At 42.4% G+C, this 18293-nt stretch overlaps 1 protein-coding gene across 14 annotated transcripts in view; it reads left to right on the top strand.

Annotated features, from left to right (window-relative positions):
• The window catches only part of TCF12 (transcription factor 12), a 310429-nt gene extending 297214 nt beyond the window's left edge, over positions 1 to 13215 (top strand). For 9 of the 14 annotated variants that reach the window (XM_019533494.1, XM_019533493.1, XM_019533503.1 and 6 more), the window contains 4 exons: positions 1487 to 1658; positions 2734 to 2966; positions 8201 to 8354; positions 10947 to 13215. In XM_019533494.1, the coding sequence (XP_019389039.1) occupies positions 1487 to 1658; positions 2734 to 2966; positions 8201 to 8343 (548 nt within the window). In that variant the 3' untranslated portion in view covers positions 8344 to 8354; positions 10947 to 13215. The remainder of the gene's footprint in view (positions 1 to 1486; positions 1659 to 2733; positions 2967 to 8200; positions 8355 to 10946) is intronic. The other 5 variants (XM_019533496.1, XM_019533504.1, XM_019533499.1 and 2 more) reach the window with 1 other exon arrangement.
• The last annotated feature ends 5078 nt before the right edge of the window (positions 13216 to 18293 follow it).

Here is an 18293-nt window from a genome sequence, read left to right as displayed (position 1 = left end):
TCCAAGTCGCTGATGAAGATGTTGAACAGTGCAGGCCCGAGGACCGAGCCCTGTGGGACCCCACTACCCACATCCCTCCAGGTTGAAAATAACCCATCCACTACCACTCTCTGGGTGCGGCCCTCCAGCCAGTTGGCGACCCATTTGACTGTGTAGGTGTTGACACCACTGTCCCCCAGTTTCTTAATGAGAACAGGGTGAGCGACAGTGTTGAAGGCCCTCCGAAAGTCCAGCAAGACTATGTCCACTGCTACCCCTGCATCTAAGGATTTGGTGACCTGGTCGTAGAAAGGCACCAGGTTGGTCTGACAGGACCTGCCTCTAATGAACCCGTGTTGGCTGCCCCTAAGCATAATCTGCCCTGCTGGCCCCTCATGGACATGTGCCAGAATAATTCTCTCAAAAAGCTTGCCTAGGATTGAGATGAGACTAACTGGCCTATAGTTCCCCGGGTCTTCCCTCCTCCCCTTTTTGAAGATGGGAACCACACTGGCCCTCTTCCAGTCCTCTGGCACCACACCAGAGCACCATGAGTGCTCATAAAGCCGTGCCAGGGGTCCCACAATGATCTCAGCTTATTCCCTCAGCACTCTAGGGTGGAGATCATCCGGGCCAGCTGATTTAAATACATCCAGTCCCTCCAGAAGTTCCCTAACTAGTTCCTTACTAACCCTTGGCCTAAGTGCATCCCCCCTGGGGTCTGAGGGGGGCCCAGAGGCTGGATGGCTGTTCCGGCCCTGGTCAGGAAAATGGAGGGAAAGAAAAAGTTAAATATGTTAGCTTTGTTGTCTGGTGTGATGACCAAATTTCCTAGTGTGTCCTGCAGGGGCCCCACGTTACCCGGAACCTTCTTTTTGCCCCCTGTGTATTTAAAAAAGGACTTCTTGTTGTCCTTGATCTGGGAAGCTAGTCCCAGCTCCATCTCTGCCTTGGCCTTCCCGACTGCTCCCCTGCATCCCTGAGCAACCACAGTATAATCCTCCCTGGTGATGGCCCCTCCCTTCCATTGGGTGTCCGCCTCCCTTTTAGCTAGGAGACACTCCCAGATGCTTTGGGGAGCCATGGGGGCTTTTGCGCCCTCATGCCCCCTTTGATCTGTGTTGGGATTACCTCCCTTTGGGCTTGGAGGTGCATCTCCTTAAGGAGCAACCACTCTTCTTGGACACCTGGCTCCCCTCCCCTCCAGGACCTCAGTGCTTCCCCAACTATTCTCCTTAGCTCATTGAAGTCTGCCCTCCTGAAATCTAGGGCTGCTGCCTTGCTGTAGGCCTTTCCACCTTGCACTGGATGGTGAATTCCAGCTGGCGATGATTGCTGTTGCCCAGGTGGTTGAGCACCTGCAACCCCCTCACCAGGTCATTGCCAGTGGCCAGCACCAGGTCCAACAAGTTACCCAATAGTTGTTTGAGATGCTCCTAATAGATGTTAAAGCATAAGGAAGTGCTTGCTGTGGTTGTAATTTATACTGAGCTCTGTTTGTTTACAGCATTATCGGGTGGTTTGCAGAGCCAGTCTGTGGCCATAGGTCCAACAGAAATTAAGTCTGAACGTAAGGAGAAAGATGAAAATATACACGAACCGCCCTCATCTGATGACATGAAGTCAGATGATGAATCCTCCCAGAAGGATATCAAAGTTTCATCTAGAGGAAGAACAAGGTATGCTATTAGCGTGTAGGCATAGAAATCTGACATGCGTCTGTTTGCAGCTCAAACTGTGTTGCATTATGTCCTCACCATTGATACCTTTGAATTCAATTCCAAAACTTCCTTTTTCTCTTGCATCAACTGTCTTTATGTTTTTTCTCCCAATACCAGGGGTTAATACCCAGAGACACTAACTCAGAAATGACAACTCTTGTCCTATTTGTTGTTTGTACCTCAATATGAAGAACTCATCAGAACTTTAGATAAAGGGCTTTTTTAAATTGCTAAGACTGAAATGTATAACTGTTTGGCCAAGATATTCAGTATATCATGCAGCACACATTATAACAAGTACTGGCATTTGTACATTGAGGAATCTTGAAGTGTTCAGTTTAATAACATACAGAGTAAACAGTAGAGGGTTTTAAATTCTTGTTTTTTATTCTGTTTGGAATTTTATGATTATCCTGTCCAGAGTGTCTATAGCTATTTAGCATCAGTTTGGATTGGAGTAAGAAGAAAATCTTTAGCTGCAAATTTTCCCCTGAATCTACCCAAACAGGTTTAACAGGAAAGGCCCCTATTTTTCTCAAAATGAGTAATTTAATTTAAGTTAGATATTACTTGTGAATTTTAATAGGGTTGTGATACAAAATCTAGTAGATGATAGATAATCTCTGAATGCAATAGCGTATCAGCCAGCCAGCTAGCAAGGCAGCATTTTTACTACAACTACTTGTGAAAGGACACTGTATATATTAATTACTTAATGCAAAGAAAATTCTCCAGCTAAAAGTTACTGAATGCATCTTTTCAATCAAGTAATATCTCATAAGAGTGGCACCAGAAATGTGTGTTTTTATTAATTGGTCACTTGAATATTCTTCAGTAATATTTTAGATCATGCCACTTGTATGCTTTTCATGTGAAGTGGGAAGCAGTTTAAAATGAGTCAGAGGAATTTTGATCCAGCACGGATGTTTTAACTTTGTCACTTGCCACGTACACTTGTGATGTTCAGACCTAAAATACTCCTAGACCTCCAGAAAATGTTGAGTGTACCTGTATCTCCCCTCTTATCTTCCAGCAGTACTAATGAAGATGAAGATTTAAACCCAGAGCAGAAGATAGAAAGGGAGAAAGAAAGGAGAATGGCCAATAATGCTAGAGAACGCTTGCGTGTACGAGATATTAATGAAGCATTCAAAGAACTTGGCCGTATGTGTCAACTTCACCTGAAGAGTGAAAAACCACAGACAAAATTGCTTATTCTTCACCAAGCTGTGGCAGTCATCCTCAGTCTAGAGCAACAAGTCAGAGGTTAGTGGGCTTCTCCTACTCTCTGACAAATAGTGAAGTGGCTTTATGTAGCCTCCTTTACTGCTTCCATCTTGTTTCATATTTATATTTTCCTTCTAATCTACGTGGCAGTTAACCATATGGACAGCTTTCTAGAAACATACTTGTCTTTATGTACAAATGTTAATGTTCCTTAAGAAAAGCAAGAAAATATTCAAAATAAAGTAGGGTCAGGATTCTTTAATCCTCTTATGTGTGTTGCAGTTAGCCATTTCTGCTGGGCATCTGAATTGGTTATTAGAAAAAAAGAAAAAAAAAGATCCTGACTTGCAACAAGTGTGCACTTACCAGGATCAAATTGTACCAAAAGGAAAGGTTTATAACTTAAAGAATAATTGTATATGGTTAATGGTAGACAAGTGAGTTTGATTTAGATTTACTTAAGTTTAAAGTACAGTATTTTATGCAGAGTAATTTTGAATAGTGTTTATCATTCCTTGTATATGCAAGAAAACCTAAAAGATATTTTAATTGCCTCTGTCTTTTTATTATTTCATGTCCATCTGGCCAGCACGACGTTGGTGTTTGAGAAATTGCACAGTAAAAGTAATCTGGTGGAATCTATGATAGGAAGGTTTCCTCCAGGGGTCCCAAAGAAGGAGACTGAGTGCTCAAGGTCATGCAGGATGTCCATGGCAGGGCATGTAGTTCCAGCAGCTGCTAGTCCAGCAGCTGTACCAGTATTCCATCCTTACCCTCATCAGTTTATTTACCCCTGTTTCTTTCCTTTCCCTTGTGCGTACAATTTGTGCTTCTCCATAAAAGGCAATATCAGGTTCGGAGAGGAGGTGAGAGAGCACAGAATTGTTTGTACGCTGATATGACTTCAAGGGGAAAAATAGAGGAAAAAAATATTGTTTTTCTGTTATTTCCCATTGTACAATGTACAGTTTGCTAAACTCTTATCAACAAATACACATCCATGTCATCCTATAGATGCCCCTTCTAGAGGTCATATTGAAAAACAGGTCTGGATAATACTGTCATTCTCCAGTGTTAATGGAACTACTATTTACCTTCATATCTAAGCTCCTTTTAAATTCATTAACCCCTCCCCCCCCATGAAATTAGATAGCAGAGCCAACTGTCTCTCTCATGAGACTACCACTTAATAGTCAGGTGAGTGCCCTCATTTTTCCTTCTCCCTTCAGGCTGGCTGAACACCTCTCCTTTATATTTTATTTCTCATCTGATACATTTCCATCAGATGCAAATGTCTTCCAGATGTAGATGATATACAGGCGCCAACACTGGTGTCTCTGAATGACATCATGTTTTTTGTTGCTTCTGTTGGCAGCTTGCACTTCTTATTTTCATCTCCAGTGATGTTATCTATACTTTGTGTTTTTAGATCAAGATAATCATAGGATGACTATTTATTGGAAGTGACAAAGTGAATAAATTAATACTAGGCATAAGTACTTTGTCAAGAATTTGACACTGTGCTTTGAGGCATTGCATTATTGATGCACTGTTAATATAATTAAGTTACTGTCAAACAGTGTTGGATAAAATATAGGATTAATGTAGAAACCATAGTGTTTAGCCTTTCTCTGACTTTCCCTTGGAAGAATAATTTGGTCTGAAGATTGCTAGCCTTACTTTGAAGGCTGAGGCAAATATTACTAATAAAGTAGGAAGAAAATCCATCAACTGTTTTTGAGTTACAGCAATATGGACTTGGAACTAACTCCTAGATGATCAAGTCTAATCCTTTTCTACCATTGGCAACCATGTCATATAATCCATGTCAAACTTCATCTGAAAACTAGTTGGCATTTTTGCCCTCCTACACCTGTTTGAAAGCTGTTCCAGAACCTTACTCCTCTGATGATACAGACCTTTCCCTTTTCAGTGTGAGTTTAGTCATGGTCAGTTTACACTGATTTGTTTTTGTGCCAGCGTTCCTTTTTAGCTTAAGTGGTGGTTCTTTGTTCCAGGTCTTTACCTCCTGATATACTTAAAGAGAAAACCATATCGTCTCTTGGCCTTCATTCACTATGTGAAAGAAGCCAAACTCTCTTTAGTCTCTTTTCTTTGTTTCCCTGATCATCCTAGTGTCCTTCTATGTACCTGTTCCAGTTTGAATGTTTTTTTCTTGGAACATGGGTAACCAGAATTGTACAGGGTACTCCCAAATGAGGTTTTATCCCTGCCTTATTCAGTGATGTTAACCCTTCCCTGTCTTTACCAGAAATGCTACTTCTGATGCATCCTAGGATCACATTTCACTTTCATGTCTGTCCTCACCTCAGTGGCTGTCAGGATCTTGAGACCAGTGTCATTTAAATTAAAAACTACTTTGATTTGAAACCTTAACTGAAGGCTGGTGCATTTTTAGCTCCTGAAGCTGAATAGTGTTGGTAACTACCACTTTAAAGATTCCACATGATTAAATCTCCTTGAAAACGCTCTCATATTTAAAAAAAAAAATTGCAATTGAGTAACCTTGTTAACATTTTTTGCTGCAGGCTGTTTGGGGCTCACTCGTGCTTAATGATGCCAATGAGTGGCTTTTGCCAGTGAGTTTGGCAAAAGCAGAATCATGTACATTGTGTGTACAAGTTGCCCTCTCCTATCAGGTTGTCCATACTGCCGTAGTTGCAGGTCAAAACAGAGTTTTTCAGGTAGCTCAAGCAGGAATGCTTGGAATGAGAGGAGTCATACCGACTCTGCAGGTGTATGCAGTTTTAGTCTGCAGAGAATGTTGTCTCTTCATAAGTTGATTTGTATCCATGTCCCAACCAAAACCATGGGTTTTTTTACTACTTATAACCCCAACAAGAGAAAAGGAAACCCTCACGTTTTTAGTTAACGTTCTATTTTTCTGAACTTTATCTGAAAATGTTAACTTAATTTAGTTACTGCTCTGAAATTAAAATAATTCTTTAAGAAACAAAAAGAATCTCATATTTGTCATCTTAGTCTGCCCTGTCAGCTTGTATTATGCTACCAAACTTGAAGCAAGGCAAATTCAGCTTTGACTCATGCAAGAAGCAGTACAGGAAACACAAACATTTAACAAGTTGCCATTATTTGAAAAATTAAATCCAATTTCTGTAAGTGAAGTTCCTGGAGGAAAGTATAAGAAGGGGAAGCATTTGTGTTGGCAGCCTACAACATGGCTGGTGCTGACTTTCTAAAGTTAAAGGAAATATGGTCAAATTATTCCTCACCCTGGATGCCCCCATCCGTATGGTCTCTTGGTCTGCAGGCCTCTTTTGCAGAGGTAATAAGTAGAGGTGCACTGATGCATTGGTCCCATATCGGATCAGCACCAATATAGGGAAAATTGGAAGCATCAGAAATTGGGTTTTTTTGCCTGATGTGGCCAATAATGTCACCGATAAATGCCCTGTGCATGTGCACAGCTGGTGCATGCACATGGCCAGGAGCACAGCCCAACAGCTTGGAGACCAGCATTTGTCTGGTAAGTCTGGTGTGGAGGAGGATGCATGGAGGGGGCAGGTGCTACCAGGCCAGGGCAGGGCACAGGACAGAGCCACGGCTCACCTCGTGGCGGGGGAGGGCGCTTCTGCTGCTGTGCACACCCTGGGAGGGCATGGGGGGCATGTGGCCCCGGTTCAGGGTGGAGTGGGCTGCCACTGTGGGCAGCGCCAGGATCTTCCCGGTGAGGGCTGAGCCAGGCTGCACTTGGGGTGGGCAGCAGTGGCATCCGGAGGGGGGCAACAGTGAATTTTGGGGTGGCTATAGCCCCCCTCTGTAGCCCCTTGCCAGCTCCGCTGCTGCCCACTCCCAGCACTGCCTGGCCCAGGCCTCACCAGGAAGAGCCTGGTGCTACTCAGGCCCCAGCCCACACTGGAGCCCGCCCTGCTCTGCCCCATGCAGATCTGGGGGCACATGCCCCCCCCATGCTGTCTTGGGGTGTGCTCAGGGTGGGAACCACCTGCACCCTGCAGACGAGCCCCTCACAGCTCCGTCCCCTGCTCTGTCCTGCCCTGGCTGAGCAGTGCCTGCCCCTGCCGCACTTCCTCCCTCACTACAGGGGCCTTGATCTACGCTCCCATGGCCCTTCCCTTCCCCCTCCCCTTCCCCCACACCAGACTTACCATCCCAACGCTGATCTCCAACCTGCCTGGCTGCATATTGGAATTGGATCAGTTTTGCTTCTTAAAAATTGGCCATTGGTATCAGCCCAAAAAATCTCTATCGGTGCATCCCTAGTAGCAAGTAAGAAAAAGAGGTTGAATAGTCCAGGATTATGCAAGAAGTTCATGGGGAGCCAGAAGCACATTTTTGTCACTTAACAGCACCAAATAGCTTTTGAAAACCAAATGGCTGACCTGGCAATTTGAGAATTTGTAGGCAAGAATAAAGGAAGAGTAACAGCATCACTGGCTGCCTGCAGACATTAAAAAAAAAATGAAAACAAACCCAAAAAACTGCACTTTACTTGGAAGAAGCAGTGCATTACTTTGACCCAGCTCTGCAGCATCTATATAGGTGCTTCAGCAGGGCTTTTTGGTGCTTTTAGCTAAATCAGTCAGATTCAATCAGCTATTAGATAAAAGCACCCAAAAACCCCCACTAAAGCACTCCATCTGTACAGACGTTGGGCGAGCCGGGTCCAACTAAGGCGCTGCCTCTTCTGCGAATGTGCGCGGCTTGGTGCGGGAATGTACCAAGCTTAAAGTAAAGTGCTGGGGGTTTTTTTTGTTTGTTGGGGGGGGGGAGGGTTGTTTTCTTAAACATCTGCAAGCAGCCACTATGGCTAACTCTTACCATTCTTGTTCCACTGCAGGGCTAGGAAGAAGGCAGTAGCTACATGATTGTATATCAGGCAATATGATATCAACAGCACTGTCTTGACTTTAGCACAGAAGCAAATGGCAAATGCCCAAATGTATTTATCCCTGTATGTTTGTAACTTAGCACGTTTCTTTGGTAACAGAGCCAGATTTTTAAGGTATTTAGATGCTTAAAGATACAGATAGGTGGATATTAAGTTTTCAAAAGTGTTGAGTATAGCAGAAGTACTAGCATTCCTGAGAACTCTCTTGGAAACCTGTCTAAATCTATAAATGCACAAATAATTCTAAACACCTTGCCTTAATAGATCAGTTTCCTGGAGAATGCTCAGGTCTCTTTAGTGCATTGTCCGGTTGTAAATAAGCAAATCTTCATACTCAGTATCAATATGTGGGATATCAACGGTAATTTTTCTCTTGTTATAGAGAGGAACCTAAACCCCAAAGCAGCCTGCCTTAAGAGAAGGGAAGAAGAAAAAGTTTCTGCCGTATCGGCAGAGCCACCAACACCACACCCAGGAAGCCACCCTGGGCTTAGTGAAACTACCAACCCTATGGGTCATATGTGAACACCAGCCAGGTATGTCTCTCGTCTGTACAGAAGACCCCCTCCCCTGTCAGTGGTTTTACTGGCTATAACTTGTTTTGGTGACTGAAGTTTGAAAGCCAGCAGACACAAATGTGTATTATTCTCAATAAGTGGAGTTGCCATTGGAACAAACTGCTAGATAAACCAAAAGTACTCAGTATTTTCAGTGCCCTTGCTTTATCAAAATTATAATGCTCATGGGCAGCTCCATGATATTTATTTCTACCTACCACTTGCACTGCATTTTAGAAGTACTGTGCGTAGAATTTGTTTCACAGTTTCTGTTCACTTCAGCTAAAGGTGTTCTGGCATCTTGGAACCTTAAGAAAGTATACCTGCAGCTGAGTCTGGGGGAACCAGTTCCCCTGTGATGGGCTGAATGCTTACTGTTCAGGTTGCCAGTGGGCAGGGAACCAAGTTTAAGGGTTAGGTCGTGATGCCCAGCTTCCCACACCAATAGTCATGCAGTTGGGATCAGAGGAATTTTATGCCTGATCCCAAACCTGCCATGCAAGTCTGGAGATTATATTAACATCTTCCAGGAGCCATATGTAGCATTAAACACTACTCTGGCTACATCTAAGCTGTGCAGGATGGTGCTGTGTTGAGACATTCCACCTTAGCTGTGCTCATGCTGGTGCCTGTGCCAGAAGCAATGTAGCAACATTTGTGTGGGAGGCAGTAAGCTCATTGAGGCTTAGAGCCTACTATGCCATGCGCAGCACTGCACTGAAACAACTGCACCACTTACAGGTGGGGGGCCCCAGTGAAGAATGTCTCAGTTCACATTGCTCTCACTGTAGAGACCACCCTTTGTGTCCCTTTAGTTTTCATTCATTTCTTACCAATGTGATAGTCCACTGATTTACAGGACAGCCTCTATGATGAATGTCCAATTTTTGGTAGGAAAATGTTAGCTATACATTCTCAGTAAGTAGAAATCAACTCATTGATTATTTTTAAACCAGCTCTAATATTGCAGAGATTTATGGCTTCCTCTTCCAAAAAATATGTAAATATTATAATGTTCCTGATCACAGGAACTCAGTCAGTGCTCTTCTCAAAAGAATAAGCTCTTAACGGATTGTCCGCTTGCCACTTTGTCTACTTGCCTGTAGTTCCTATATTCTGGAAAGTCTGAAACAATTGTGTGTGTAAAGATGTATAACATGTAATGGTCGTATCCTTCTAAAGCAAACAAGCTTAATAAGCATTGAACAAGAAAGAATGGTGCACTCTTCCTTTTTTTTTTTTTTTTAAAGCAAAGCTGGTTTCTGTATGTCATGATTAGCAGTCTTACTGCAGACATAACATGACTCTTCAGTGTTGCAATTAAAATAGATTTGATGGCTTAGTCCAAATCCTGGTAAATATTAGGGGTGTGCAAAGTGGGCCCTATTCAATTCGGATTCAGATTCAGCCTGAATTGGACAGTGATTCAGTTTATTGATTTGGATCACTGTCCCTAATTCGATTCAGCCAAATCCAAATCTGAAGATTCGATGCTGATTCAGAGAATCAGCAATTTGGACATGGACATAGCTTTAAATTTCGTTTTCTACATACCTCAAGGTACCAGCACAACTCATGAATGCTGCAATGCTGGGATAGATGGAGCATCCCACAGGACCACGGGGGCCCCCCCAACATGCTTGGCAGCGAACCCGGAAGTGGACCAGAAGTAATTCTAGTCCACTTTCGGGTTTGCTGGTGGCATAAAAGTTTGGGAGAAAAAAAAAATGATATTAGTTCAAGAATTAAGGAAAAACTAGTGGTGGTCCCCCTCCAGCTTGGCAGTCGGCTGCAGGGAGACCTCGGGTGCTCCCCCAGACCCAGGAGGCACTAGTTGCCGAGCCGAGGGGGCACAGAGGAGGACCCCAGCACTTGCCAGCAGACCCAAAAGTGGACCACAAGTGCTTCTGGTCCACTTCTGGGTGTGCTGCTGAGCGCACTCCAGAGCCCTCTCCGCGCTTCTGTGGGACACTCCATGCACCCCAGCGTCGCAGCATTCACGAACCACCTGCTACCTAGAGGTATGTAGAAAAAAACATTTAAAGTTGTGTCTACATCCAAATCATTGAATCTTTCCAAATCTCTCCAAATTGATTTGGGGGGGTTCCGATTTGATTCAGAAATATTAAAGGGTCCTCTGATTTGATTAAGATTCAGAGATATGGCAACTGAATCAGGCTGAATCTCCGCCAAATCGAATCAGGGACTGAAGCTTCGCATAGCCCTAGTAAATATCCACATAACAAGAATGCCCAACCTAACTGGCGTTTTAGTTGTCAGTCTCTTCAGAGAATAGGTGTGGAGACTGAGCTATATTGTCATCCTGCCAAGAGATAGCTTCCCCAGGCTAGTTTTGCTGGCCGTGTCATTCTAGTAGAATATTGTTTACAGTATTGCTGGATGTGAACAAGGAAGATAGAACTCAAGGGCTCAGTTTGATAATTTCATTCACATTAAATTTAATTAAATTGCTATTAGTGATAGCCCCAAACTTTGCAGTAGTTTTAATGTTAGTTTTTCCTTAATTCTTGAACTAATATCATTTTTTTTTCTCCCAAACTTTTATGCCAGAATTCCAGAATTATGGTAGGATATATAGAAGGTGACCTTTCTTCACAAGGACACAGACAACTAACATTATATGAAGACACAAATCTGACAGGAGAAAACACTTGAAGCAAGAAACCCAAATGCAATCTTATGATCAAAGCTACTGGTCAACACCTGCATCAGAAGTGAAGATACAAAGATCTTCAGATAGAATTTCAGCCCATGAAATACTCTGAACATATCATTCTGTTGCAAGCAGTGTGTCGCTTCTGCACAATCAGAGACTGTTGTGATCTCTCCACTCGTTGTGGAAGTTGCCTTGTGCCTAAACTGAATTGACAAATGCATTGTAACTACAAATTTTATTTATTGTTATGGAACTGTAAAGGTCTACATATAAAGGGAAAAGTTAACATGTTGAAAGCTGATTAGAATTTCAGCTGATGCCAGCATTTGTTAAAGCTGTTCACATTCAGAGAACAAAGCCGCGACAACCGTTGACCCTTAGCATTCCCAGCATACCTATTAGTGTCTTAAAAAAGGAAGGGAAAAGTCTTTTGTTGTCCTTTCCTTTCCTTTTGCCATATGACTAGTGTTTTCCATGCAATAGGAAAATATTCCTTGGTATAGCTTTTTATATTATTTTTGGTCTCTGTTAATCTGAACAGTTATGGTCATAGTTACCCTCCCATACCAAGCTCCATGCTTCAAGCCAATAGAAAGTCTGGTGAAGACTACAGACAGGAGCAAAACTATGACCATAACATTTCTTGGATTTAAAAAGTGGTATTTTTTTCCCTCAGACTTTCCTCAAACATTTTTATTTCTAATTATTAAAACCTTTTTAGGCTTCTAGGCTTCATAGTAAAGCTTGTAACGTGAAGTGTAAATTGGGTGGGGAGAATCTACTTTGTTAGAGTTGCTTTGTTTTCCAAGCAGTAAGTACTACATCTAGTACATGTAAAGTGTTAGCTGTACGTAAGCACAAAATGCATCAAAATACAAAGGAGATTTTTCAGGCTGTAATTATGGTGAATAGTAAAACACTAGATTCACCATGGCAGGTAGTGTGATGAATTAACCACGAGCTGTGGTGGGCTAATTACATAATGGAATAAAAGAGCAATGGTCACCAATCTTTTTTATTGTATACATTAATTATCTTGTTGTTTTTGTATGGCTTGTCAGTGAGAGAATTCAGAGTATAAATCAGTTACAAACAAGCCACCCCTTCCCAAGCCATATAAGCATTAAACCATTTAATGTTGCTCCACCTGAACAGTGTCCAAAAGTATTCCTTTGTCACAAACGGTGAGATGGTTAAATCCCTTTGAACTTCCATGGAAACTGTCTTCCACTGCAAAGACCATGGGAGTAAATTATCAAGCCAAGGTTGTCTTAGCTGTTGTTTGTATATTGCCTCTTTTTCTGTGGCAATCAGTTCACAAATAAAAAAGGAACAAAGCAATTAATAATTTTGTTAATTTGAAAGAACAAAAAATGGGTTGTTAAACAGACTAATGAATTTAAGATCATGTTTTGGATGGTTCCTAACAAACCAGTTATTTGTGAAATTAGTGGACTCATTTCTATTGCTTTAATTTGCATATATCATCAAATAACATCTGACTATATCTGTGGCCTTGTTCTTCATTTCCGTGTTTATCAGCTAAACAAATTTGTTGCTTATGAGGTGTGAAAGTGATCATGTGCCACTGCCTGGCCTTTTTCCTTCTAAGCTTGTTGTCTTTTTGGCTATATTAGACTTTGCAGTATGCCCAGAAGCTTTCCTTCATAAAATAGAAAGAAAAAAACATTTGGCTTATTTTTCACTGTAGCTAGTCTTTTATACAATAATCTTGTAAGAAAATTTCTTGAATTCTAAATATTACTCTTTCTAGATTTTTGAAATCGAAAAAGTTTTCAGTAAAAAGTTTCTTACTTTATTTTACTATATTAGGTAGTAAAAATGTAGGGTTATTTACCATAACCTGTTCATTAATATCAGAAATTTACAATAGCATTGTAAGACCATAGTAGGGTTCTAGCATACCGTGTAGTACCTATGGAGTATTGTAAGAGCTAATTGTCCGAGATGAATTGCTTCTCATCTTGTTCTCCAGTTTCCATTGTTGGTTTATTGCAGATTTGTACCCTGTGTCAAATTTCAAGGTATTGCTGATAAACCTTTTCAACCAGCAGCAAGAAGTTCAAAAATTTTTCTGTCAGTGTAACAGAAAACACTATGTATATAACATTTATGTAGCAATAAATGTGCCATCTTTTTTAACATGGTAAATCAGTGAGTTTTTTTTAATTCTGTCATCATAGATTATGTGTTGCTTGAAAACCCATGGCGTCACAGCTTCTCTGGTTACTTGACTAAAAAGTGCACAGAATTTAAAAAACAAGGCATTCATACCCCCGTTTTTTTTTTCCAGTGACACACCAGAGATCCACCATTTTGAGTCTGCTCCCCATGTGAGCTGAGGTGAACTGCACTGCATCACATGTGGAAAATGGCAGCAGTGCACTTTTGAACTAAAGCACTTCTGAGGTGTTTTAGTTCCAAAGTGCACTCCCACCATTTTCTTAATGCTGCCATGGATTTTGCTGCTTATAAAATTACCTGTATCGCAGCACCGGGTGCTTCTCAAAGTGCCCGGCACTGCAACACACGCATGTGTAAAAATGCCCACGCTGCTTAAATTGGAGACATAAAATGGGCTTTTTGTTGCTCTCAAAGCTGGTGTCAAAACCCTTCCTGAGTTCAGCCAAGCATGGAGTTGCAAGGAAAATTTTAAGTGGGCAGCAACAAAAATGCTACTACATACCTAGAGTTTGTACCTGTACCTTCATGCATTATGATTAAGAATTTGTTAGGTTACATTTAGCCTGTGTTTCAGTTTTAATGAGTACTGAGCCATTCCTGTGCATCTATAAGAAATACAATATTTCAGATAAAAAGCAAGTTGTGTAAACACACAGGTATACATATAATTTTGCACACAATAGGAAGGAATTATTGTTCTATTTATGATATGCAGCTGTTTAAAACAAAAAACTTGGCCTAATGCAGGAAAGGAGGCTCCATTTAAGTAAAATTAGTCTTTCAATGTCTCTTTACTAGCCCTGGAACAATGTGGTTATTGATGGATCTGATACCTTCTCCAGCACAGACCCTTTTCTGTCCCAGTACACTTTTTCTTGCCCTGGTAGTAATTCTAAATGCAGCCTTCAAGCCCTACTTTATCAGGTAAACTTGCCCTCTTCCAGTCCCATGCCAGAAATGACAAGTGTTGCAGTCTGCAGAGGAAATGAAAACAATACATTTTTTTGTTCACTTCTGACTTTCCAATTCTATTTTTCTACATCTCTGACCTCCTGTTTCCATGAACACACTTCCCCAATCACAATCATCCATTCATCTCTTTTAGTGATTCATTGCCTCCTCCTTCATTTTGTTTCTTCCTTTAAACAAATTACACATTTGGCTCTTAGGCCATTGAAGGGACAAGATTTATGCTAGCATATCTTTGTTATACAAAATTCAATTAGAAACTAATGGGCATTAGGGCTGCGTGAACCTTCAGTCCCTGATACAATTTAGCGAGATTCAGCCTGAATCGGTGGCCAAATCTCTAAATCCAAATGGAATCAGGAGACCCTTTAATCTCTTCAAATCAGTTTGGAGGTTCAGACATAGACACAGCTTTAAATGTTTATTTTACATACCTCTAGGTAGCAGGGGCTTGGGAATGCTGCGATGCAGGGGGGGAATGGAGTGTCCCACAGAAGCACGGGGCACTCCCCAGCACACTCGGCAGCAGACCGAGAAGTGGACCAGAAGCACTTCCAGTCCACTTCTGCATCCTTTAGGGAGCGCACTGGGCCCTTCCCCCTCCCCACAGCTTGGCGACTGGTGCCTCCTGGATCTGGCGGGGGGGACCCAGGGTCCCCCCACAGCCGATTGCTGAGCTGAGGTGCTCCCCAGCGTGCTTGGCAACAGACCCGGTGGTGGACCAGAAGCAGTTCTGGTCCACTTCCAGGTTCACTGTTGAGGATGTGGGGGGCCCCCCTGCACTCCTGTAGGACGCTCCATGCACCCCAGCATTGCAGTGTTCACAAGCCGCGCTGGTACCTCAAGGTACGTAGAAAAAGCATTTAAAGCTTTGTCTATGTCCGAATCGCTGATTCTCTGAATCAGCATTGAATCTTCAGATTTCGATCTGGCCAAATTGAATCAGGGACAGTAATCCAAATCAATTAATTTAATCACTGTCCTTGATTTGGGCCAAATCCAAATCGAATAGGGCCTGCTTCGCACACCCCTAATGGCCATCTAAAACATTGCAGGAAATACATTTTCTGTATTCCCAAACCAGGGAAAGGCTTGAAAATGAACTTGACTTTTCTTCTTCCAGCACTAAGTAGATTCTGTTGAGAAGAGGAGATTACAGACACGCATTCCAGAGGAACAGACTAACCATAAGCAGCATGAAGCTATTACAGAACAAAAACAAGAGAAAAGGTAATGGAGCCTGAAAAACAAAATCTAGGTCCTGGGAGATAAGGTGGCTTCTTGAATTGATAACAATACTTAACTGCTTCTATCTGTAGATGTTGCCTACAGATTTTAAAAATTTTGCAAGGGAGGAAAAGAATGTTCTTCCCATTTTCCAGATGGAAAACTAGCCTATGCATCCAGAAAACTATGGAAGTGCCCTCTGTGAAAGTATCCAAGGAGAGAAAAGAGGCTGTTGCAGTATGTATCAGCAGAGTTAAACTAATATACCCTGTTCCTGCCTCCCACTAGCCTGGATAAAGTTATAAAGATGCTTATGCATCCCATAAATAAATCTAGTAGCATAAGTTTCCTTTATATCAGTATTGCTGCATTTACCATTTGGGTAATGGGCATAATTATTGTAATTTAAGAAACAATTGAAAAAGAAAAACCAGAACAAAAACACGTTATCCATACTACTGTAATACCAGTAAGACTGAATAGACCAGGTCAGAAGAAAAGAGACTGTGACCTGTCCATGCTAAGATTAGAATCTCCTCATTTTTCCTTATGTACCAGACATGGTGGTTTAGGAGATACTGTATTTACTTGAATATAAGACAACACTGGTTATAAGATAACCTCCCAAAAAGTAGATTCTGTATATGGAAAATGTATACATTTGATACCTTTTTTCCAGCTATAGAATTTAATTACTGGGGGTTTGTCTTGAATTTGTCGTCCTCACACTGCTACAGCAAGGAAGATAAATATGGGGTGGGGTCTGGCTGCCCCTTTGACCTCTACCCTCCGAGCTTTTTTCCCCTACAGCACCTCCCACTTTCCTTACTGTCAGACCCTGCTCTCTCTCAGCACGTGGGGCATCTGAACCCCAAGGCCTCTGGGTTTGGGGTGTGCACATAGGATGCCTGCCATGGATTTGGGAGTATCTGAAGTTCCAGGCTGAAGAGTCGGTGAGATAGGATACTTGCTGCTGGTAGCACCACATAGACTTGAACAATTGCACTCTGCTCAGTCAACAGAATTTGGAACCAATTTGGCTGATTTGGCCCAAGACTTGAGGGGGAAAAAAAAAAAAAGTTGTATGCAATGTAGTGGTTTACTACACAGCAGCCAGAATTATATCAATTGGAAAAGCGGTCTCAAAATGAGTGGTATGGCTGACTACAGCAAACAGACCTGACAGAAAATCAACTTAGAGCTAGAAATACTAGAGTTTGGATAACTTCAGGTGAACCAAAACAAGTAAAACTTCTTAAAATAAGAATTGGAGAACAGTTGGTGAGGTTCTAAAGAAAGATCCAGAACTTCTTTAATATTGCTGCCCAAATTCCAACAAAAGGGGGTGAACGGTAATAAGTGGAACAGTAATTGCTACTTAGAATGACTGTAAGGATCAGGAAACATTTCTGGATGCAAATATTAATGAAGTGTAATCATTGATGGGTATAAGTTCTCATTACTTCTGGAGTTCAGAAGAAAAGAAAAAATTTCCCTCTGTTTTATTCCCAGTAAAACTCTGGGTGATGTGTTAAGAAACAATCTATTTGTTTTGGAGTTTCAGCTTAACAATGCAGCTATGAAGTAAAATGTAGGAGGAAACACACTGGGCATGTCCAGATAATTGCATACGTGTGGTTTGCAGCACTGCAAACCACACGCAGCACACATGCAGGTGTTGGCTGCGCTGCTAATTTATAACACAGCAGGTTTTTTTGGCACCAGATCTCAGTATCAAAAAAAATGCACAGCAGAAAAAAGCAGGGTGGCTCACGTGGCTGCAGCATGTGCTGCCTGAAACTGGAGCCTGGCTCCCCAAACCCATGCTCTGGCTCCTGGCCAGGCTCCACGCACCCAGAATTCTGCTGCTGGAGCCCCGGGAGGCCTCCAAGATCCCTGCTAATAAATCTGCTGGGGCCAACCCAGATGCTGGCACCAGCCTCCCCTACCCCACACAGGGCAACGTGTCATGCGCCAGAGCTTGCGTGCAGGGGTGTTCCCTGGGGACAGATAGCAGCGGCACATAGTTATGCTACTGCTACTTGTCCCTGAGGAATGCCCCTGCACATATGCTCTGGCACACGGCAAGTTGCCTTGGGTCGGGTAGGAGAGGTTGGTGCCAGCATCTGGGTTGGCCCCAGCAGTCTGTCCTGGGGGCCTCCCAGGGCTGCAGTGGCAGCAGTCTGGAAGCATGGAGCCTGGCCAGGAGCTGGAGTGTGGCTCTGGCCAGCCAGGCTCTGGTTTCAAGCTATGCACACTGCAGCCATGTGCGCTGCCCCACTGTTTTTTTTAACCATTTTTTTTTAGCTACTGGGATTTCCCAGTACCTAATTTTGGCTCCGCACTGCAAATATGCAGTAGAGAGAACCCTTTCCACATGTGCTGTGTGCATTTTGCAGCACTGTAAAAGCCTTGGAGGTGCTGCAAAGTGCATATATGCACCTGTCTGGAACACCCATTGACAGCAAGTGAAGTTGGCAAAAAATGCTTGTAATAAAACTGAAAAATAAGGAAAATATATGGTAGGACTGATATTTGTAGGTAGCAATTTGCTAAAAAGAATTCTGCTTTTTTCTTGGTTGGTTAGTTATCAATTTACTGAATTTTCCTTTCATTTCTATTCTGGCATTCTTCAGGTCTTGCTCAGCAAATAGGCAGATATAGTACTTTACTAAATCATTTACCTTAATAAATGTAAGTGTGGGGAGCTTTATACTCCTGGAGTTCTGAATCATTCAATCTGTCCTGTGTCTCTGCTCTTTCCCTCTTCTATCCCCCAGCACCCAGCAAGAAGAACTGACCATTGCAGAGTTCTTTCCTACTCTCATGTGACAGTAACA

Source organism: Crocodylus porosus, unplaced genomic scaffold (genome assembly GCF_001723895.1).
Source record: "Crocodylus porosus isolate Cpor-Errol unplaced genomic scaffold, CroPor_comp1, whole genome shotgun sequence".
NCBI lineage: Eukaryota > Metazoa > Chordata > Crocodylia > Crocodylidae > Crocodylus > Crocodylus porosus.
The sequence above is the reverse complement of the archived record's forward strand: the minus strand, read 5'-3'. Positions and strand labels throughout refer to the sequence as shown.